At 56.3% G+C, this 15,978-nt stretch overlaps 2 protein-coding genes across 6 annotated transcripts in view; both read left to right on the forward strand.

The window, feature by feature from the left end:
* Positions 1–3: 3 nt before the first annotated feature.
* On the forward strand, positions 4–9,229 carry DBF4B (DBF4B-CDC7 kinase regulatory subunit). The gene is made up of 12 exons (XM_077313030.1): positions 4–156; positions 739–893; positions 1,670–1,846; positions 3,117–3,167; positions 3,333–3,405; positions 4,780–4,835; positions 5,086–5,131; positions 6,160–6,205; positions 6,740–6,847; positions 7,150–7,267; positions 7,590–7,714; positions 7,797–9,229. The coding sequence occupies exons 1-12, from the start codon at positions 153–155 to the stop codon at positions 9,031–9,033; spliced, it is 2,196 nt and encodes a 731-aa protein (XP_077169145.1). The 5' UTR covers positions 4–152; the 3' UTR covers positions 9,034–9,229.
* A 1,420-nt stretch (positions 9,230–10,649) lies between these two features.
* ADAM11 (ADAM metallopeptidase domain 11) overlaps positions 10,650–15,978 on the forward strand; it is a 31,654-nt gene continuing 26,325 nt past the window's right edge. For 4 of the 5 annotated variants that reach the window (XM_077314104.1, XM_077314103.1, XM_077314102.1 and 1 more), the window contains exons 1-2: positions 10,650–10,920; positions 12,226–12,437. In XM_077314104.1, the coding sequence (XP_077170219.1) occupies positions 10,848–10,920; positions 12,226–12,437 (285 nt within the window). In that variant the 5' untranslated portion in view covers positions 10,650–10,847. The remainder of the gene's footprint in view (positions 10,921–12,225; positions 12,438–15,978) is intronic. The other variant, XM_077314106.1, reaches the window with a different exon arrangement.

Raw genomic sequence — 15,978 nt, forward strand, 5'->3', positions numbered from 1 at the left:
CGGGGGAGGGCCGTGTTTAAATTGAGCAAAGTGGGAGGCAGCCCCGCCCCCCGCCCGCTTCGCGGAGCCTCGCTTGGCCCTCCTCGGCCGCCGTAGCAGCCCGCAGGCTCGGTTTAACCCCGGCAGGGAAGCTCCCGCAGGCCGCCGTCGGGATGGGTAAGCCTCCCCTGGCCGCTCTCGCCAGCAGCGCTTCTCCCCGCCGGCCTCCTGCAGCTCGGGGGGCGGACGAGGGGGCTGCGGTCGGGGGGCCAGCGGGGGCCCCGGGGGATCTCCCGGCCCCGCCGGGAGGCTGGCATCCCTGGCAGGGACTGTGGCCCGCGCAGCTGGGGGGGGTGATCCGCTTGCTTTATGGAGCTCTAAATCAGGGGTAGTCAAACTGCGGCCCTCCAGATGTCAATGGACTACAATTCCCAGGAGCCTCTGCCAGCGTTCGCTGGCAGGGGCTCCTGGGAATTGTAGTCCATGGATATCTGGAGGGCCGCAGTTTGACTACCCCTGCTCCAAAGCTTTGTTGTCTTAAAAGTGTCAACGAGGCCAAATTGTGTTTTTCAGCATGTTCTGCTTTTATTAGATTGTCCTGATTAACATGCCAAGGTGTTCCTTTTTCCTTCTTCTTCTCCTAGCGACAGTCCCAAGGGATAGACGGGCATCTCGGTTGGCGCGGCTGAATACGTGTCTCCAGCCGCTCGGCCTACGGTCCCACCGAATTCTTTTTCATGTCTCTCTCTTGCCTTGCAGCTCACGTGGACGCCACAGCTCAGAAGGGTCAAGGTCCCCCAGTTCAGCAGAGGTCAGTTAGGAGCCGCCCCTTGGCAGGGAAATCTTTCTTCTTGGACCTCCCCAGTGGAAAGACCCTGGAGTTTTTGGAAAAGTCGCTGAAACGATTTGGTGGGGTGAGTAATTTTCTGCCCGGTCAAGAGGGGAAGACACAGCTGTCTTCAGAGGTGGGACGGGGCAAGAGGAGAATCTTTCCATGCTGAAGTGTGTAAAAGGTTGCTGGGTGTTTTATTTACTTCTAGGAAGGGTGGCTGTGTAATGCATTACATTCCTGTCTTATCTGAGAGTCTCTCAGGGGATAGGTTTGAAGTAAGAAGTATGTTTCCTTTTTAAGTCTTGAGAATAGTTTTGAGAAGCATGATAACGTTTTTCCAGCAGGCCAGCTAGAATTGAGATGTTACTCGCCTCTAAGGCCTCAACCTTAGGCCTGGTGGAACAGCTAGGACTTACAGGCCCTGCAAAACTGTTCAAGGCTCCACAGGGCCCTGATTTCACAAGGGTCAAAAAAGACCAGGCCGTGGTTGAGGCCAGTCTGCTCCCTTTGGGGTCAGGGATCCTACACAGATTGAATGCTCAGTTTAAGAGATCTTTGAAAGTAGAAGATGAGAAGATTCTGCTTGACTGTTTTCGGAAATGTGGCCACCTGTAATGGAACTTTGCTGAATCAGTTGCGGAATCCGCAGCCTGTAGCCCTTCTGACAAGCAAATCCACTTGGTCTTGTGCCTATGTGGGGCAGATTCAACTCTTTCCCCCCATTTCTTCCATGGCCTTAGGTGGGCCTGTCAGAAGAATCTGAGGGCTGTTTGCTGCTGTGTCCCTGACTCTGCCAAATGACTATCTGAATCATGTTATCCTCTCTTTGCTATTTGCTTCCTGTGTTTCGGGCTCCAGGTCGTGGAAAGTTTTCTCAGCAAAGAGGTGATGTGTATCGTCTCTAGCAACCAAGACGCCAGGAAGGAGAGTTGTGGAAGAAAGCAGACCACTGCGGTCTTAAGGAATACCCAGGCTGGAACTCAACCCCCTGTGGGAAAGGGTCGCAGGGATCCTGCACACAAGCCATCAGATGCTGTAAGGGACTGTGGGGTTTCACCCTGACCTGTGTTGGTACAGTTTAAATATGCAGACAAATTGAAGCACCAGGCTCCTTGAAGAATAAAAAAATATTTAGAAGCAAAACAACTTTGTTTAGAAAGAGAGAGATAAGAGATCTAACTATCTGGCTAGCTGTTGTCTGCAGTCATTCTGTTGTTCAACTGTTATTCTGGAGGCAAGCCGGGGGGGGGGGAGTGTGCTCAAAAAGTACGAAGTCTCCTGTTGAGCCAATCAGGACGCAGGTGGAGTTAACTGGAAAATCATCAGGAAGTTACTTTATGCTGTAAACTGCCCCAAGCTCTTCCAGGAGTAGGGCAGTATAGAAATGTAATTATTAGATAGGACAGACAGACAGACAGAGAAAACTACATAAAATTAATCATCATTAGCAATCGTTAGAATTATTAAAATACATAAACTATGTGAACAGAACTGCATATTTCATCTTTGTTTCCGGGGTGGAAGAGGGGACACATCTGTCAGTCCAGTGGTGGTCTCCTTCAAGGTCACCCAACCTTGGCTGCATGCAGAGGAGGAGTGGGGGATCAAACCAATTCGAGACTGCCACTCTTAACCACCACAACACACTAGTTCATTGCAAATCGTGGTGAGAACAAGGGCTGTTTCTACTCAAAGACTTTGTTGTGGTTTCATGTCTCAGCTAATTCCCCCTCCCCCAAAAAAATCTGCAAAACATTGTCAGCTAATTGTCCACATCCTGTATTTCCTCCTGCTTTGCCACAATTGTTTTCAAGCATGAATTGGGAAGGATTTAAGGGGGGGGGGTCTTAACGCAATTGACAACTGGCTTTAAAGCTTACCCTTGTAACCGTATGTCAATTACCAATTTTAAACTATAGCAATTATGCCGGTTACTGAGGGACCTTCAAAACCAGCAGCATGCAATGGAACATGGAAAGCCCTTGCCCTGTGGATCCAATCCAGAAGCTGGGAGAAGCTGGGCTGGGAAATACCTGGAGATGTTGGGGGTAGAGCCAGAGAAGGGGGCAGGGTTTGGGGAGGGGGGGACTTCACTGAAGCATGATGCCACGCAGTCCTTCTTCCAAAACTGGCCATATTATCCAAACAAATTAATCTCAGGAGCTGTTTGAGTTGCAGGCCGCTTAATTAAAAAGGGAAGGTATGAGCAGAGGGTGCAGCCCTGTTGCCGCGTCTAGGGAAACCTGATTCTCTTCCTGATCCCGGTGTCTCAAATTCCGACCCCCTCCCCCTTCTCTTTTTGCAGGCCCTGGTCACCCGGGGGAAGACACTTCTGCAGAAGGCCATTGGAACTCAGGTGAGCTTGGCAGAACACCCAACTTCTTCTGTGGGGAAACCAGGACACCAGGCACCCATCTCTCTCTCTCTCTCTCTCTCTCTCTCTGATTGTAGAGAATCCACAAGCCCCACTGTGCAGATCTTCCATGAGCTCTCTGAACTTTTTCTCTTCCTTTCTTTTCAGAGTAATACTTGTAGCAGCAACAGTGTCCTCACCAGTGCGCGATCCTGGGGCATACAGATCATGCACACAGATGGTATCTTTTTCTAACAAGGGCTCTGTGGATGGGATGAATCCTATTGGGAGGAGAGGGGAAGCATCACGGCTGATTGTTGGTGGGACTTGTTCTCCTCAGGTGAAGGTTTTAGCTCAGGTTGTTTCTCCTGCTTGCTTGTTCTTGAACAAAAGATGAATTTCTGGGCAGTTCCATTCAGAGCGCAACTGAAGACTTTTGGGCTTGGAAAACTTTGAACTGAGTTCTCTTAGAGCCTTTCAGTCAGGAGTAGGCTAAAATTCACCTGTTCCCTGGCATTTTGACAATAACATGAGAGGTCAGGCGGCCCAAGAGACCTTCCTGCCCAGGGCTACCCAAAGAACTTTGCAAAAGCCTGTCAGAGATTTGAACTGGGCTTCCATGCCTTGTTGTTATCTTGGCTCCGTACCCTGGTTAGAATCCTGGGGTGGTGAACAGGAGAACGCGAGTCAGGTTTCAGAGCAACAAGAGCCCCGAGTCTGCCGAAACAGAAGGCACAGGTGGAAATCTAGATGGACGTCTCCTCTTTCTGCCACTGGACTAGAAGGTGACAGGTCATTGAACCAGAAAGTGACGGGTCACAGGTTCCCAGTCTGGGGAGTTGCTGAGGGCAACTGTGAATTCCTTCCTCACACCCCTCTGTGCACCGTCTCCAGAAGTCAGCTGGCTCGACTGATAGTCTCCCTAGCATGACGAGTGTGGCCCACTGATTCCTAGCACTATAAGTGGTACCGGAGTAAGTCACAGATCTTTTTTTGGGCCAGCCAGCAACTGGAGTTTGGAGCCAAAAGACAGTCCTCGTGTTTTTTTCCCAGGTCCATTGCTGTATTGGGCAAAGTTTGAGCCCCTTTAAGACCCACAAAGCTTTATTCAAGGTGTCCGCTTTTGTGTGTACACACACAATTCCTCAGACACAATGAAATGGTAATTTCCAGTCCTTACGTATTGGTAGCAGGAGCAGCCAAACTGCGGCTCTCCGGATGTCAATGGATTACAATTACCATGAGCCCCTGCCAGCGTGGTCGATTGGCAAGGGCTCATGGGAATTGTAGGTCATGAACGCCTGGAGAGCCACAGTTTGGGAACCCCTGCTGTAGCGAGTGAGCAGGGCATCAGAGATGAGTCCTCAGGGGGAGTGGCCAGTCGGTCTGCAGAACTGTCGGACCTACTTGGCTACACATTTTTCTTTATATGATGATAATCTCTGCTCCCTTTGTGTCACTCCCCCTTACCATATATATAAACGGCAATAGCCTCTCGATGAGGAGGTCCCCAGGCCTTGACCCACAGGCAGAATGAGGAGGGTGGGACGGTGCTTTCTTGCCCTTTCATACTGTCAAACCTTCCGCTGGCTCCTTAAATCATTTTCTCTCTCAGATATGTTTTCCTACTTACAATGGCTGGACTCGAAGAGGGGCCGTTCCACAAGACAGGTTGGTGGAGAAGGGGGGCGCCTCTAGCCGGACCTCGGCCTTTAGCCATACACTAAACCCAGCTTAAGGTTGGAGGCAGCCTGCTTCTGAGGCACAGACCGTTGCCAACTCCAGGTTTGGAAATACCTGGAGATCTGAGGGTGGGGTTTACTGAAAAGAGGGGCCTCTGTGATGTCGAATGCCCTGCAGCCCACCTTTTCTCCAGGAGTAGCAGAATTTTCCTCTTACTGTTGCTCTCTCCTTGGTTTAGATTAAGTCTTTTTCTTCTTCTTCTGGGACTCCATCGGCTCAGAAAGGTGAGTGTGGTCGTGCCGCTGGAGATCACAGGGTCTTGGCTGTCTCCCACTGCATCGTGCACCTGACAGCCTGTGGCTTGGTTATGCATGCTGGGGGCTGCTCCGGATACTTAGAGCAGGGGCCCCTGACGTACTGCCCACAGCACTCACCGGCAGCTTTCCTGACACCCAGCAAGCATCTCTAGAAAGTGGAGGTGGCCAAGGGGGGCTTCTGTTCTTGCAGAACAGTTCTCTCAGAGCTCTCCCAGCTTCACCTGCCTCCCAGGGTGTCTGTGATGGGGAGAGGAAGGACAATGAGTTTTCCTGTTGCTTCGGGACTTCTTTGGGGAGTGAAAAGCAGGGTATTAAAAAACCAGCTCTTCTTCCCATTCTTCTTCTCATGGGCATGTGCCTGCGGGCTGTTTGCAGGCAGCTCCAGCGAGAGAATGCCCACAGGGAGCTGCTTCTCCATTTCCTTTGGAGGCCTCCTCAGCATAGGTCCAGGAGAGCCCTCCGGCATGCCCTCGCAATGCCTGGGCTTCTCAATTTGCCTTTACCCCCCTCCCCAAATCCTAACCGTTCCTCAGGTGCCCGAAGCCGCCAGTTGGGTTTTCTCAGTGCGGCTAACAAGGTTTGTCTCGTATTCCCTGGAGAGGTTGCTGCAGGTGCCAGCCCTGGACCGCCTCCCACTTGCTAACAATGCATCTTCGGCACCAGGTTGGCACCGTGCCTGCCAAGGAGCTCGTCAGGCTGTCGTTTTAATAGAATAATCGGCTTGTTGCACATGGCTCAAGCGACGCTCGCTGAGCTCTCTTTAGCAGAGGGGCACAGGGGAGGAGGCAGCCCCAAAGGTACGAAGGTCCCAGACTGTTTAGAGCTTTAAAGTATCTGTACCTGTAACCTTCTCTCCGTGTCTCTCTGTCAGACTCTCTCTTATCTGTCTTCTCCTTCTCCTCTTTGTAACTATCTTCTCTATAACTTTTAATTTTCACTTTGGGGTCTTGGAGTAACGACTGATTTGTTTCCCCCCCCCTGTGTTCCCTTTTTAGCCATGAGGCTACAGTCACCCTTCCTGAAAGTCGAAGATGAGAGCCGGTAAGGGTCCCAGGGTGGGATTTGTGAAGGTTGGGCCTGCCTGAAGCTCTTCCGTGGGGTCAGGAGCCCACCCTTTCCCACAGATATGCAGGACAAAAGTGGCGAAAAGCCCTGTGCCGATGCCACCTAGATCCCAAAATCATAAACTGCTTCCATATTTGGGCACAGACAGGAATATGACTTCCCCAGCTTTCTTAATGGCAGCTGCTGGTTCGGGGCCCCTCCTTGGGTGGAAAACCACCAAAGGATTCAGGTTGCTGCACAGAGGTGGAAAATGACAGACTGCCTCTGAACAAACCCCATAAGGGTCACCCCAGGTCCACTGTGACTTGGCGGCACAAGACACAAGCAAGGAATTCTGCACATGCTCAGGGGCCCAGGTCTATTCTTTGGCATTTCACCTATTCTGCAGGGATGAACTTGGCCACGAGTTCTGGTACCCTGACTGTCCCTTTGGGTCCCAGCCTAAAATCTCTGCAGGCAGAAGTACCCCTGGGTCTCCCCAGGACTGATCCAGACTTCTTGCTCCTGTAGGAGATTCCGTCCTTTCCTGCAGCAGTTTAAAAGCTTCCCTGAGCTGTGCTTCCAAGAGCAGAGAAGACGCAGCCCGTTTGAGCCCCCGCGATCCCCTGCCAGCTCAAAGTAAGTGTAAGGTTCTTATTTCTCAATTTTAACTCTCAGGGTTCCACATCTGCCCAACAATCTCGACGTATTTCTTTCCTTCCCTATGTTCCTCCCTGGGAATTTAACTCAAACTAATGGTAACTGTGTAAACTGAGTTTGTTATTTCTGCCCACAGAAGTTCTCACCTTGAATGAAACTTTGTGGGCCTTCAAGGGGCCCCTGGACTCAGATTTTATTCTGCTGCTTCAGACCACTTTGGCCAGCCACTTGGATCAATTCGCGTTGTTTTTCTTCCCCTCTTCCCCTCCTCTCCCCTGCAGAACACCAGAAGGCCAGCCGGCCCACATCAGCGGAAGCTCCTCCGACTGTTGCCTTGTCCCAAAACGGCAGAGAGGCTACTGCGAATGCTGTGAAGAAACCTTTGTGGAATTGCAAATGGTTACTAGTTCCTATAATGTCGATGCATGCCCTGCCTTGCTACCAAAACGAGAACACGAAACTGGGAGGGGGGGGGACTTAAAGCCAAGCAGCAGAGGGGCAGTCATAAAAAAGGGACGGCTCGACTTAAGTAGAAAACATAAAATGTAGCCACAGAGGGCGTGACAGACTCGAAGTGACACTTGTCCTAGCTTAGACATCTGGCCTAATGCCCTGCCTGATTCGGCCTCAGTGGCCAAAGCCACGCCGTATCTCAACGCCAGGTCAGTTTGGCTACCTGGTAGGGGGACGTTTGCTGATCCCTCTGCCGTTTCCCTCGCAGCACCTCCAAGGCCCTCGCCACTCAGCGTTTGTCCTGGACGCCTCTCGCTACGCTCCCGTGGACAGCCTCATCGCCCAGATGACCCAGGTGTTTGCTGACTCCTCTGGCTCCTCACTGCCGTGCAGGTAAAGTCTTTGGTTCCGGAAGACGGAGGCAGGCGTTGAAGGGCCAGAGGCAGAGCTTAAAGTCTCCTTTTCTTCCCCTCAGGGTCCCTCCCGGGACATCCGGTGACCATTCTGGATGCCAGGGGATCGTGGCCCCTCCTGGCCACCCTCAAAAGGCCTGCCTCTCTGGTGCGGACTCCGATGGGGGGCTGGCCAGCCTGGGCCTTGCCTCCCCTTTGCCCGAGGACCAGAGCCTTTGGCAGTGGACGGAGCTCCTTGGGGCCCCGCTGCTACTCTCCGTGCCCTCCCCGCCATCTCAGTCTGGCCAGGTGAGTAGCGGCAGCAGTGCCACGGAGCATCCTGGCGGAGGAGGAACGGAGCCGGACTCTCCCCTGAAGCCCGCAGCCTCCCCCGAAGCAGGATCCGGGACTGCCCCACAGCAGACGCCCTGGGCGCCCCCCGCCCTCCTGCCCCCGGTGCCTCGTAAGCGCAAACTCTCATCCAGCCCGCGTGGGCAGGTCAAGAAGAGGCCCGCCTTGGCCACCCAGCCGCTGCCGGACCCCAGCCCACCCTCTGGAGTCCCCCCCGTTGGCGCCCCAGAAGGCTCCTTTTCTCAAGAGTGCAGCAGCAGCAGCAGCCAGAGGGGCCCAGGATGCCTCCGGCCATCAGCCGCTCCAGGGGCCAAGCCCCACCACGGTCGTGCTGCCCCCACGCCGCTCCCTCAGGATGGATCCCCCCGGCCCCCCGGAGAAGGTGCCGCCACAGACACCGGCTGCCTCAAACAGCGGCCAGAGCGGAAGGAAGCGTCTGTGGTCCGTCTCGGGGAGGAACGGCCCATGCAGACCCCTCGCCGGTCCCCTGGCGGGGAGGCCAAGCTCGGCACGCTGGACTTTCCTGCAGGCACGTCCTCCCAGCTGCCTGGCTCTGCACCCCTGCCACGTTCTCCGGGCACGGGCCCCTCCCAGGGCCCTGAGGCTGTCGTGCCCAAGTGGTCCGGCCTAGGCCTGCCCCCCTTCCCTTGCTCTGAGGAGCCCTTTTCCTCGGAGTCCGAATGGGACGTGCCACTTCTGTGCGCCCTGGGAGGTCCCTCCCGATCCTCCTTGGAGCGCCCCATAGATTCCGCGCTGCTGGGGACCTGCGTGAGCGTGCGGGACAGCGGCTACGAGTCCCACCTCTGTTCGGTGCTCTGGCAGAGCCTGGAGCGGCACGAGGCCTGCCCAGAAGACTCCAGCGCTTCCCACGGACACAGGAAGCTTCGGTGGACCCCCTTCCGTTCCCTCGGGGCCTGCCTGGACGGGCTCGGTCCTTTCCCCCTAAAGGAACCCACCCCGCCCTGCTGAGGGCCTCCCCTGCCCCCTCGTTAGGGGGTGCTGCCTGTGGCCATGGCTTTGTTCCGGCAGGGAAGGGTCCGCCGTTGGGGGAGCCCAGATTCCCGAGAAACGGCTTTTCTTGTGTTTTTTTCCCTCTCTCAGAAGCAGATGGATTATTTTTTTTAACTGTTCCTTTTTGAAAATAAATTTCTGTCACTTCACGGTGTCTGTTTGTCTGTCTGCTGTGTTTTCGTTCTTCCAAGGAGCTCAGGGTGAAACACGTGGCCCTCCCTGTTGTACAGCTGCGCCACCCTTGTGAGGTAGGCTGGGTCAAGAGTGTAACCGGCCCAAGGACCCAGCTAGCGCAGTCCTTAACAGACGGGGGGTTCTGGCTGGGTTGGAATCGGAAAAAACGCTGCATAAACCTCCCTCCCTCCCTCCCTCCCTCCCTGGAAAGCGTGGCTAAAAGCTTGTTACGGCTGGACACAGAAACAGAGCAAGTGAAGCAGCGTGATGAGATGGAGGAGAAGCCTTGAGCAAGAAGGAACTCTTGAGCCAGGGGAAGGACTTCGGCCTAAAAACGGGAAACGAACACAGTGTCCGTGGCGGAGGGAACTTTGGTGTAAGACGCTTAACTCCTAAAGGGAGGAGCAAAATGTCCGGCAAGGCAAAGGAGCTGCTGGAGATGTAAGGAGCCTGCTGGTTCTAATCTGCCCGGCTGGGTTTGATCCCCCACTCCTCCTTCACACGCAGCTAGCTAGTCCCAGTCCCGTTAGAGCTGTTCTCACAGAGCAGTCCTCTCTGGGCTCTTTCAGCCCAGGAGAGGAAAGGAAGGCACTTGTAAGCCACTTGGAGGCTCCCGAGGGTAGAGAAAAGTGGGGTGCAACACCCAACTCACCCCCAGTTGTCTTTGTTGCCCTCTACTGTGCTTTGGTCTCTCTGGGGCAACGAGTCTTTATCGGGGATCCAGACGGCCCATGCAATGCCACAGGGTCAGGGTGTTCTCTCCACCTTCGTCACCAGGGTCTTGACAGCCTCTGGCAGACCCTCCCCCTGGAAACCGCAGCCAGATCCGTGTCCCATCAGCCTCTCCTGCCCCAGTCGTGGTCAACCCATCCCTGCCTGCTTGTGAGAAGTCGCCAGCAAGAGCCCCGTGGGTAACTCAAGCGAATGAGCCAAGCTGCAGGAGTCAGGGGAGATGGCAGCTCCACCAGGCTCTGACCAGACTGGGATGCCAGGTCCCCTCCATCCACCCCTGCCCCGGGGCACAGGATTGCCCGATCTAGGTTGAGAAATACGGGGGGGGGGGGAGCCTGGGCAGGGCAGGGACCCCAGAGGGGGCGAGGGCATCTTTCCCACCTTCCAGCGCATCCAACCGTAGCCTGGCGATGAAGTGTCCTGGGGGGGATCCCAGGTCCCACCGGGGGGCTGGCATCCCTGGGGGGAGAGGGGCCCTGGATCCCTTCTCCGGGGAGCCTCCGGGGTTCCCTCCTGCGCGGGGGGGGGAGGGGCGTGCGGCTTGGCCCGGGGCCCTTCCCGGCTGGCTGGGCTGGGCCGGACCGGACCTGGGGGGAGGGGGAGGGGGAGGGCGGGGGGAGGGCTGTGGGCGGCTCACGTGCTCTCCATCACCCTCTCTCCCTCTCTCCCTCCCTCCCTCCCTCCCTCTCCTCCGCGCCCCCCGCGCATCGTGCGGGCGTCGCAGCGCCGGGAGGGCGAGGCTTCCCTCCTGCGGCCGCGGCGCCCCCTTCTATTGCTCTCGCTGCCGGCCGGCCGGGCGGGCGACCACTTGGGGAAGGCTGCGGGCCAAGGCGGAGCCCCCTCGCCCCGCCGAGCATGAAGGCAGCATGACCCGCCCGCCGCCGCCGCCGCCGCCCTGGCTCTGGACCGCCGCCGTCTCGCTGCTCCTCTCGCCGCCAGGTGAGACCCCCGCCTGGAAGCCCCCCCCCATGCCCGGCCACAGCTGGCGCGCAGGAGCCGGAGCCCCCCCCCCCCATGCATGCACGGCCGGACAGGTGGTCCCAGAGCCCTTCTGCACGGGGCGCGTGGGGTGGGGTGGGGTGGGGGCTTCCAGCCGGTGCGCAGCCCCTGCATTGCCAGCCCCCCGGCGGGCGTTCCTCCTCTGCCCGGGGGGGGGGTGGGGTGGGGTGGGGTGGGGGGACTGCGGTCTTTCCTGCTGCATCGACACATTTTTCTGCAGTTCCTCCCAGCCCCCAGGTGGAGATGGCGGAGCAACAGCTGGGCTGGGCTGGGCTGGGCTGGGGGCGCTGGGAGGAAGCTCCGGCCTGGGGGGGGGGGAGATGGTGGGCACAGGTGGTCTGCTGCCTCGGACCACTGGAGAGCCGGAGGAGTGGATAGGGGAGGCTGCGAGTAGATCCGGCGGTGCATCCGGTGTCTTTACGGGTCTCAAGACCAGAAATGCGGGGAGTGCCAGAACTCAGCTTTTTTCTGGGGAGAAAAGAGGGGTGAGCCCCCAAGAAAGCACGGAGTTCATGTCTGAACGGACAGGAAGCTGCCTTGGTCCCTCGCGGTCAAAACTGGCTGCTTAGACTGGCAGGGGCTGTCCAGCATCTCAGGCAGAGAAAGGTCTTGCTGGGGATTGAGCCGGGGACCGTCTGTGTATCCAGCAGAGGCTCTGCCACTGAGTTAGGTTCCCTCCCCATGTCCCTGCCAGGCTCTCTACAGGGCAAGACTGTACAACGGGTATAATAAGGAAACCCTGAGCCCTGGGGTGCAAAGGGATCTGGATGAGCTGCATCATTAATCTGGAGGAGGAAGGCACAGCCTGAGACGGGATTTGGCCCTTGGAAGTGGGCCTGGGACCCTCGTTGGGGGGCTACTGGCTCTCCTAGTGGGGGCAGGCCCTGTGCCCTCCTGCCTTCTGAATTAGGATTGCCACCCCACCCCCCTCGACCACTGGGAGGGGGCAGGGTTGCCTGATTCAGGTTTAGGGGTGTACAGGGACCTGCATGGGGGAGAGTCCACCCCCCCCCAGCAGTCCTTTCCTCTGGGGAACCTGGTCTCTGCAGTCTGGAGGTGAGCTGCAATTCCAGGGGACCCCCCCCCTCCGAGCTTGAGTTCCCCATTGCGCACCCGAGACCTCCTGCTGGGTGCTGGATGCCTGTGGTATGGTTGGAGCCAGGATGAAGCCCCCCACCCACCCTCCCCTTCCCCTTTCCTGTGGTGCTCTGCGATGACCCCTTCCCTTCCCTTTCCTTGGAGCAGATTTTGCTCAGGCGGATTTGCAACCGGGGGACTTGTGGCGGCAGACCGCGAACACCAGCTGGCCGAGGAGATGGGGTGCCTCCGAAATCACCTACCCGGTCAGGCTCGTGGAGCACAGCGCCGGCGGAGAGATCCAGAAGCAGCTGCTGGACACGAGAGTGCGGAAAGAACCTGGCGGCGGAGGAGAAGGAGGCGGAAAAGGAGAAAGTCCGGTAAGCGAACCCAGCCGGCCCGTGCCTGGCCTCTCTTTTTGCCCGGCCATGTGGTGCCAAAGCTTTTAGTGCTCCCTCCGGGTTGGGGGGACGGCCAGACCCCCAGCTCCTCCAGCAAGCCTGGGGGTATCAGTGCAGGCCCCGTTTCAGTGGGGTGGCCCAGTGCTTCACTGGATGCAGTCATTCGGGGTCACAGCAGAGCTGGCTGAAAATCGTAGCAGAAATACTGTGTCACCCCACCACTGCTGGCTTCTTGAGCACCACTCCCCAGTTCTCTTGGAGCTATTCTCATGGAGCTGTTCTCTCAGAGCTCTCCAAGCCCCACCGACCACATAGGGTGTGTATTGTGGGGAGAGGAAGGGAAAGGGGGTCGTTAAACTGCTTTGGCACTCCAGGTAATGAAAAGCGGGGTACAAAAGAACAGCTCTTCTTCCTCCTGTACTTTGAACAGAAGACTCCTTAATTTGAGTCTCATCTGCTTTATTTCCCCCACATGGCTAGACTGCCACAAAACCGTCTGCAAAATCCCAGCTCCACAGCGACATAAATGTGAAACTGGGGCAGGTGGACAGATTCAAGTGGTAGCTGTGTGGGACTGAAGCAGCTCAACAAAAATAAGAGTCCAATAGCACCTTTAAGACCAACAAAATTAATTCGAGGCTCACACCTTTGTTGGTCTTCAAGGTGCTATTGGACTCTGTCTGTGTTGGGTAATGGGGAGGAGATTTGCTCAAAGCCCAGAGTCCCACGCAAGGAATCTTCTTAATATTTAAGACAACCTTCAACAAACCTGACTTTCTGGGAAGCTGGATTCTCAAGGGCTGGCCAGAGAACCTGGCAAGACCTGAGCTGTCTTAGCTGGAGCAGCAGCAAGCCGAGATCTAGAGCAGCGTCTTCAAATGGGGCAAACCAAGAAAGATTAACACCATTTTCTACTGTCTGTCTGGGGGGAGCCAATGTGGTGTGGTGGTTAAAGAGCAGTAGCCACAGTTCTCTCTGAGCTCTCTCAACTCCACCTCCCTCACAGGGTGTCGTGGGGAGAGGGAGGGAAAGGGATTGGGAAGCCACTTTGGGGCTCCTTTGGGTAGTGAAAAGCGGGATGCAAGAAATCCCAGCTCTTCCTCTTTGATGCACGGCCACAGGGATCAATTGGATGGTGGATGGTTTCCTTGCTCCGTGATGCTTTTGGAATTCTTGCTGGTCTCCAAACCTGGGTCAGAGGAGGGAGAGCAGAACATTGGGGGGGGAGTGCAGGGGGTGCCGGGGCCGAGGGGGACTCACGGAGGTCCTTGCCTGCTCCCCGCTGAGGAATGGGCAGGGACCGATTCGTCTGAGGCTCCAGGGTGGCTCATGGCATGGGGCAGAGCATATGGCACAGCCAGACCGAAGAGCCCATGAGGGAAGGAGGAGGCCTGGCCTGCGGAGGTCCGTATGGGCGGCTGCTGGAGGTCCTTGTGGGCGGGAAGCTGTGTCAAGTGGCAGCTGACTGATGGCAAGCCCCCCCCCTCCACCTCTACATGCAGCCATCCGGGTGGCCTTGGCCCAGTCCCAGTTCTCTCTGAGCTCCCTCAGCCCCACCAACCTCCCAGGGCGTCTGTTGCAGGGAGAGGAAGGGAAAGGGGTTTAGAATAAGGTGACCAGATTGCCCCACTTTTGGAGGCACATCAGGGGGCACCTGGCATATTGTACTTACGTTGAAATTAAATATGTATATATTACAATACTATTTTTGCATTCTATGTGTTCTATGAAACTTTTTGTTGCTCCATATAGACCAAATTTTTAATCAAGACCCCCCCGCCCCCCCCGGTCTATGGTGTCCCGCTTTACCAATGTTAAAATCTGGTCACCTTAGAAGCCACTTTGGGACTCCTTCACCTAGTGTAAAGCGGGATATAAAAAGCTGGCTCTTCTTCTTCTTGAAAGCCAGTTTGCTGTGGTGCTTAAGAGCGGCGGTCTCTGATTTGGAGATCCAGGTTTGATTCCCCCATGGCCGCTTTTTCCATCCACCTTTTCCTCCCTTCTCTCTCAAGGATGCTTCCTGGCCATGCTCCCCCCTCCCTCCCATAAATTGGCAAATCCATCCAATATAACTTGTGTCCAGTGAGGGCAACGGGGTGCGAGAAAAGGACGTCATCCGTGTTACTGGAAGCCGATTTAGATTCCCTCTTCTGATCCTAAAGGCACCGCCAGAATTAAATTAGGCTGCCCTAAAGGTGCCGCTGGTCTCCAGCTTAATTCCCACATCTTGTTTGTTCACCCTTAGTGTCCTGCTTAAGAGTGGCGGCTTCTAATCCGGCCAGCTGGGTTTGATCCCCACTTCTCTTCCCCATGCAGCCAGCTGGGTGACCTCGGGCTTGCCTCAGCACTGATAAAGCTGTTCTGACTGAGCAGTGATATCAGGGCTCTCTCAGGCTCTCACAGGGAGTCTGTTGGGGGGAGAGGAAAGGGAAGGAGATCGGAAGCCACTTGGTAGAGGAAAGTGGGGGATTAAAACCAATTCTTCTTCTTATCTGGAGAACTGGACTTGATCCCCCTCTCCCCTTCCACATGCAGCCAGCTAGGCGACCTTGGGCCAGTCCTAGTTCTCTTAGAGCTCTCTCAGCCCCACCTACGTCACAAAGGGTCTGCCAAGGGGAGAGGAAGGGAGAGGAGTTTGTAAGCCGCTTGGGGACTGCTTCTGGTAGTGAAAAGTCTTCTTCTTCTTCCGCACCATGAGCAGAGCCTCTTTGGGCCAGGGCTCTGCACCGTTTGGGGCCTGCGAGCTCCTTTGGAGCTCTGGCACGGCGTGGCGGGTGCAGCAACCGAGTGCCTGTCGCAAAAGGTGGAGTCAGCCACCGAATGGTTGCCACGGCTTAACTTCAGTCCCACGGCGTCGATCCTTGTGCTGTGGGGGTGGCAGCGGCTGCCGAGGCAACAGCTTAAAAATATCTGCGCAGCCAATCAAGTCTCTAATAGTCAATCAGAAGAGCTGCTGGACAAAAGGCCCTGCCCGGCCCGACCCGCTCCCTAAAAGCCCTCGGCAGGGACCTGGGCCGGGGCTGGCAGACAGCTTGGCGCCCGTGGGCACCGTGTTGGGCACCTCTGCCCCGGAGCCTCCCTGACCTCCTCTGGGGGGAGGACCATGCAGAGAAGCAGCCTCCTCTGCGGTCTGGACTGTCTGTGCATCTCTGCCTCAGGTGTGGTCAGGTTATGGCAGAGGCAGAAACATGCCCAGCCCAGGAGGGAGGAGGCAACCGGAACGAGGCCAGGGCAGAACACCGGTGCATATTCAGACACAATGGGCACCCTCCTTTGCAGAGGAATGCTGCAGGCTCAGGGGGCCTTTCATGGTTTTTCTCTTGTTGGCACATTAATAATACTCTCAACCAGAGCGATCGTTTTTGGGCCCAGTTCAGGGACAAACGGTTCGCTTATCACGCTCGTCCTGGAAACAGAGGCAGCCCAAGGCAGAACGGCCGGAGGACTTGCTCCTCTCTCCCGTGGTACTCAGAGGAAAAGAACTCAAGTCATATTCCGCCACCCCCGAGGCACTGATTCC

This window comes from Paroedura picta, chromosome 16 (assembly GCF_049243985.1).
Source record: "Paroedura picta isolate Pp20150507F chromosome 16, Ppicta_v3.0, whole genome shotgun sequence".
Classification (NCBI taxonomy): Eukaryota; Metazoa; Chordata; class Lepidosauria; order Squamata; family Gekkonidae; genus Paroedura; species Paroedura picta.

What these genes read in the sequence shown, in the direction of transcription:
- DBF4B (XM_077313030.1), top strand. An exon ending in CGCTGAAACGATTTGGTGGG is followed by an intron (nt 894 to 1,669) that starts GTGAGTAATTTT and finishes TTCGGGCTCCAG; the next exon opens with GTCGTGGAAAGTTTTCTCAG. An exon ending in AGAAGGCCATTGGAACTCAG is followed by an intron (nt 3,168 to 3,332) that starts GTGAGCTTGGCA and finishes CTTTCTTTTCAG; the next exon opens with AGTAATACTTGTAGCAGCAA.